Here is a 6,469-nt window from a genome sequence, read left to right on the forward strand (position 1 = left end):
ATAATGAAAATATGAAGAAAAGATGCTTTGACTTTTTTAAAAAGGACAATTAATTTAGAACATGTAAAAAAAAAAGAAATAAACTACTAATAAAGAAATAAACTACTAATAAGGGACGAATGAAATAAAAGAGTTTAAATCTTCGAGAGCAAATATGCAGCAATAGCTCAATTTTTAGAGGACAAACGCCCAATTCGTTATACCCTGGTGTAGGGAAGTCTTTCTTGCTTGCGAGGACCCAAAAGTGGATTGTTACAACCACTGGATTAAAATGCCACGCGTTGTGTTCTGAGCAAAAACTAAGTGAGAGAAAAAAGTCACGTGTCGAAGACCAAAACCCTATAGTATTCCGCGCCTCACGGTCCTTGCCTTATTTTGAAACACCATTTTCTCTCTCTACCCCTCTTCCCTCCATTATCTTCCCGCCTCCACCCTCTCCCTTAAATCCCCCTCCCCCCACTCTCTCTATCTACTCACTTTCTCTCTCTACATTTCCCTGCAAAATTCCCTCCAATTTCTCTTCACTGCCCTAACTACTGCTTTCTCTCTCTACACTGTCCTCGCAACACCTTCATCCGTCATGAACCGCCGTATCAGAAGGTCATCTTCAAAGAGAGACGAAGGTTATCTCAGATACCTAAAACCAGGAGCCCTAGCTCAACTCAGAGACTCGAGAATCAGTGCCAGATCCCACCGAGTCGACTCACAGACTCACATCCCTCTCCACCGCTCGCCATCACCGCCTTCCTCGTCACCCGTACGGACGGCAAACGCCGTTTTGGCACAGATCTCGACGATCGACGGCTTTCCTTGCTTCTCCGGGAGGATCTACGGTCCACGATGTCCCCAGAGGAAGAAGCTCGTGGCTGCCAAATCTGTATTCTTTCTGAGTTCGAATCCGTCGAGTCCAGTGTCGGATTCGCCTGATTCTATCATCGATTTGTTTAATACTGATATTCTTGTTGCTCATTGAATGAACTAGTTCAATTTGTGAACATCTTCGTTTTTTTTCCTAATGTAGGTTGGTTTCTATCTGTAGTGGATTATAATTTTCGCCTTCCTATAATGGATTATGTGAAAAAAAATATGTTAATTAGAACTGAAATCAATAATAAAATCATTAATTGTTCCATTACAGTTCACTTGTTCCTGATTGATTTGTCATTCTCTTATTTATATTACGTTTACCTTTAGATCAACCTTTTAAGTGTTTCTGTAGATGCTCTCATTGGGAATTTAGGGACTAGTGTTCTATGTAGACCATTAATTGCCATTGGAGGATGAAAAGTGTTAAATGGACGTGTTTGTCTTGAGTCTGTAAAAATGTACATGAATTTAACAATCTGAATACTTTCTGTATTTATAGATGCTTTATATTTGTTCAGTATTGATTGATTATAAATCATGCTTATGTTAATTATGCTAATCTAGTGATTTTTAGTGTCTTCTACCAAAATTGCTTTTGTCTATTAGCTCTCTCGAGTTAATGTTCTAAATCACACTTCTTTATGCTAAACATTGAGTTTACTTCATGTCTCTAGTAAGTAGTTAATAATACTACTTATTCTACCATTGTATATGTAATGTCATAAATACGATGGCATTTTTGTATAATATGCTATATGTTGAATTCACCATTTGTTTGCACAATTGGCTGTTCAACTTACTTGAATTGCAGTCCCACTCTTTATTACTTTTATCTTCAAATTACTTGGTTTTACTTGTTCTGTGATGTTAGTTTAATTGTTAAATAGGATATATGCAACAATTCTTGCTTTATTTTGCTAGGTTCAACTGTAATGGTTCATTAGTTGTGAAAAAGGAACTCTGGGAACATGGAGATTTGTAGCAAGCAATAGGCTTTACATTAAGGAATGTCATCATCATGTCAAGTTTAGTTGACACTTAAATTCCTTCCCCTTACTATATTTGAAGAAAGAGTGAGTTCGTATAAGGACATTCTCACTGAGCTTGTGTCTTTCGCTGTTGGACTGAGAGTGTGCTCTCATGCCTCACGCTGTTGTGATCCAACTGCTGAGAGCGTGTGTCCACATGAGAGTGCCTTCACGATAGCTTTTCTCTTTAAAAAAATTATTGAGTAGCTTTGTTAAATGTCACGGGAAAGTGAAGCCAGATGTTCTACTTATTGTTAGTTTTAATATCTATGTTGGGGTAGTTGTGATGGATTTGGCAATTGTAGGTGAGATGGCACTTGTTTATAGAATCATGACAGTTTAAAAACACCATATATGTTGTTCAAAATTGATATTGTCAGTATGTCTGCTGTTTGGTGCTTTTAGTTGGAATCCAATTCAAAGTACATTTTGGATCACGTGACTTGATTCCTGGTAAGTGATATGATTAGTTAAGATTGGCACAAGAAATTTTAACATTCTTTGTTTCTCTCTTGGTTGGTCTTGATTTTAATATTAAAAGGATAAGTTGTTTGAACTGTTCAAAACTTGTTTGATATAGATATTGTGCCCTCTACTTGGTCTATCACAATAACCCATGATTAGTATAAAATAATTTTTTCACAGGAATTTGGTTTTTCCAGTCTCTGCTTCTGGTTGAATATCATAGGTCTATCAAATATATTAGTGGATTGTGAAAAAAATATGGTAATTAGGGCTGAAATCAATAATAACATAATTGATTGTTACATTACAGTTCAATTGTTCCTGATTGATTTGTCATTTTATAATTTCTATTCTATTTCGCTTTAGATTCAACTTTATGTGTTAATTTGTTAATGTATATGCTTTATTACTGAGAATTTAGGGACTAGTGTTCTTTGTAGACTATTAATTGCCAATGGAAAAATGTTAAATGGACGTGCTTGTTTTGAGTCGATAAAAATGTACATGAATTTAACAATCTTAATAATTTCTGTTTTGAAAGATGCTTTATGCTTATTCAATATAGATTTATTATAAATCATGTTTCTGTTAATTATGCTGATCTAGTGATTTCTAGTGAATTTTGAAGTTTTGCCACAATTGCAAGTTGTATATCAGCTCTCCTGAGTTAATGATTTAAGTCACATTTCTTTATGCTAGCATTGAATACGTAATGCCATGAAGTTAATACTACTACTTATGCTACCATTGAATACATTGAGTTTGACTTCATTTCTTTATGCGGAACGTTGAATTCATCATTTGCTTGCACAATTGGCTTTTAACCAACCTTGAATTACAGTCCCACTCTTTCTTACTTTCATCTTTAGATGACTTGGTCTTGTTCTGTTATGTTAATTTAATTAATAAAGATGATATAAGCTACAATTCTTGCTTTATTTTGCTAAGTTCAACTGTAACGGTTCATTAATGCATTTGCAGTCATGAAAAAGAAACTCTTTAATAATATGGAAACTTGTAGCAAGAAATAGGCTTTACATTAAGGACTGTCATCATGATGTCAAGTTAAGTTGACACTTAATGCCTTCTCCTTATTATAATTCATTTTGAAGAAAGAGTAAGTTCGTTGTGAGGACGTTCTCACCGTGACCACCTGAGAGTGCCTTCACTCTAAGAAATTAATGAGAAGCTTTGTTAATGTCGTAGGAAAGTGAAGCCAGAACAGTGTTCTATTTATTGTTGGGTTTAATATTGATATTGGTGTAGTTGTAATGGATTTGGTAATTGTAGGTGAGATGGCACTTGTTTATAGAATAATGACAGTTTTAAAATACCATATATGTTGTTCAACATTGATATTATCAGTATGTCTGCTGTTGGCTCCTTTTTTTTTTGCTAGCCAATTCAAGGAACATTTTTGGATGAGATGACTTCGATTTCTGGTAAGTTATATGAATTTTTAAGATTGACACAACAATAAATTTTAACATTCTCTGTTTCCCTCTTGGTGGGTCTTGATTTTCACAAAAAAAGGGTAAGTTTTTAGAACCTGTTTGATGTATACATTGAGCCCTCTCCTTGGTATATCAGAAGAACCCATGATTAGTATGCAATATTTTTTCACAGGAATTTGGTTTTTTCAGTGTCTGCTTCTGGTTGAATATTATAGGTCTATCAAATCTATTAGAGGATTGAAACTCATGCAACGAAATATGTCTCAGCATTAACGTGATTTGGGGACCATAATCAATGAAGAATTCTGTCTCCCCATTTAGTAGCTTCTGTATTCATCGTGATTTACATTCATATTCATTCTTTTCATCCTAGTGGACTCTAATTAGTTGATGTTATTCCAAGTACTCTCAACCTGATTTTTCACCATGTGATGATATCTTATGTTGATTACTAACCAGCATGTGCAGGTGCCAATTCCTTGAGTCAGTAAAGGATTTTGGCATCTCTATAATTGGTGCATTTTACATTGTTGCTTTATCTGTGCTTGTTCAACTTAGTAAAACATACTGAAGGCTTAACTATTATTAGCCGTCTATGGACCTTAGTTTTCCACTTTCTCTTAGTTGCAGGTTACAAGAATACAACTTGATCAAAGTGTGTCTTGAACAGGTTTTTCAATCTTTGGATTGCTAATAGCTTTTTTTATGCTTATATTAATACCTTCGAGAAAACGATACTCTTTTAGAAGGCATAGGCATTCTCGAGGTTTTTTTTTTGTCTTGAATATTTGTAGAAGTGCAGTTTATCATATGATCTGTTGTCCGTGCAGTAATTGAGATATATATCATATGCTCTATTGTTGAATACTGATAATTAAGTAGGAGTTACAATTTTGGCATGTTCTGTTGAAGGTAGCTTGAATGTTTCTTTATGTAGACTGCGGTTTCATTCGCCTCAACAACTTTTTATGTAGATTATATGCAAAGGAAACCATTCATTTCATTTCCATCTATTGGACTGTTTTTGTGTGTGCGTGTGCAGAGAGTGCAAGTAAAACTCTTCAGAACTCTTTCTTGTATTTGTTTGGTAGATTCATTTCGTTTCCATCTATTGGACTGTCAATGCTTAAAGTTTCAACCTTAACAGCTTAATCTATCATAGTCCCATGGCTTATAAATACCCTTTTCAGAAGTGATAGAATTCATGTTCAATTTACTCAAACAAAAGTATAGCAGAATTTCATAAACCTGGAAGCTGTATACGGGTGTAATTTGTTCAAATTTTAATGGTTTGTTGTAAGGCAAACTATTTAGTTCAAGGGACATGCACAATGTAGCTTCATCATAAATTGAGAATTACAATTTCATAAACCCTCAAATCACATTGATATGATCATTAATTATATATATATTATATATATTATTTTGGCTTAAAAGCCTCATTCACTAAAATTGTCTCTACTAGGGCTTGAACACTCAGATCTTAAGCTTCAACGGTTTACGGTCCTTCATTATTAATAATATAAATATAATATCAATTTGTCAATAATGTAAAGAAAAAATAAAAATTAGAAGAATTGCACCAATTATGTAATACAAATAGCTAAAATATTTTACTGTGGACTTCTTTTGATTTTTATTCTGGAAAAAAATTATGGAACCTTAATATGTTATTGTGCAACTATTTTTGTTAGAGAGAACCTACCGGGGAAAAAAATTGCTAGAGAAATTGTGGAACAATTAGCATCAATGGTTTTTCAAAATTTAGATTGAAGAATGGAACAAGAAGCTATACCATTTAGTTAAAAAAAGAAGCAGCAATACCCAAAATCATAAAGTTACTCTTCATCTTTTATGTCTAATTTTTTTTTCACTAATTGTAAATTAAAATTATAATATAATAAAAGATGACTATAAATATACTTGCAAAGTTGCAATGTAGCTTTGTTGTAGCTTAATGCTACTTTTTAAGGATTGCAATTTGTTCTGTTTCACCAGAGTCCCGCTAGTTTCGCCCCAAAAGGTAAGGGTATGAAAATCGTTTATGTACCATAGGGACGGATATCGATTTAGGTTAAAATCCCGTCGCAGCATTTGTCCCGCCCTGCTCTTTATACTTTATTTATTTTTTAAAAATTTATATATATAGATGTACATATGTGTTATAAAATGTATGCACATTATTGTGTTTATATAAATACATATATATCATTATTTACATTTTATAAAATTTATAGATTTAAAAAGAAAAAAAAAAGAAAAAAGCATAAACGAACCGGGCAGGCACGGCCGCACTACGGCACGGGTTTCTTAAACAGGGCAGGTATGAATTGTGAAATTAAAACCTGTTACAGGTATGAATTTAGTAACAGGTATGAATTTATCCATAATTAAACGGATCAGGTACAGATTTAGTCAAACTCGCTCCATCCTGCCCCATTGCCATTTCCCTACTTTGTAAAAAAATGTGGGTGCATAAGTGAGTTTATTGCCAAGGTTTAAAAAAAAACAAAGGTACTAGCCACCCGCCTAGAGCAAGCCATGTGGGTCAGCTAGACCAAGTTGGACCTTTGATCATTTATCTTGGGCCGGGCCTCGGGTAAGGGCCTGTTCAAGGTTAATACTCGACCCATCTGCTAGGTTCGTCCCATAAAT

The 6,469-nt window shown here is 34.0% G+C and overlaps 1 protein-coding gene across 1 annotated transcript; it reads left to right on the forward strand.

The window, feature by feature from the left end:
* The first annotated feature begins 369 nt into the window (after positions 1-369).
* Positions 370-1,137, forward strand: LOC132310314 (uncharacterized). The gene has a single exon (XM_059808498.1). It carries the CDS (start codon positions 581-583, stop codon positions 971-973), a length of 393 nt encoding a protein of 130 aa, XP_059664481.1. The 5' UTR covers positions 370-580; the 3' UTR covers positions 974-1,137.
* Positions 1,138-6,469: the final 5,332 nt, after the last annotated feature.

This window comes from Cornus florida, unplaced genomic scaffold (genome assembly GCF_030987335.1).
Source record: "Cornus florida cultivar Cherokee Brave unplaced genomic scaffold, ASM3098733v1 CherokeeBrave_3.0.0_Hap2_Chr05, whole genome shotgun sequence".
Classification (NCBI taxonomy): Eukaryota; Viridiplantae; Streptophyta; class Magnoliopsida; order Cornales; family Cornaceae; genus Cornus; species Cornus florida.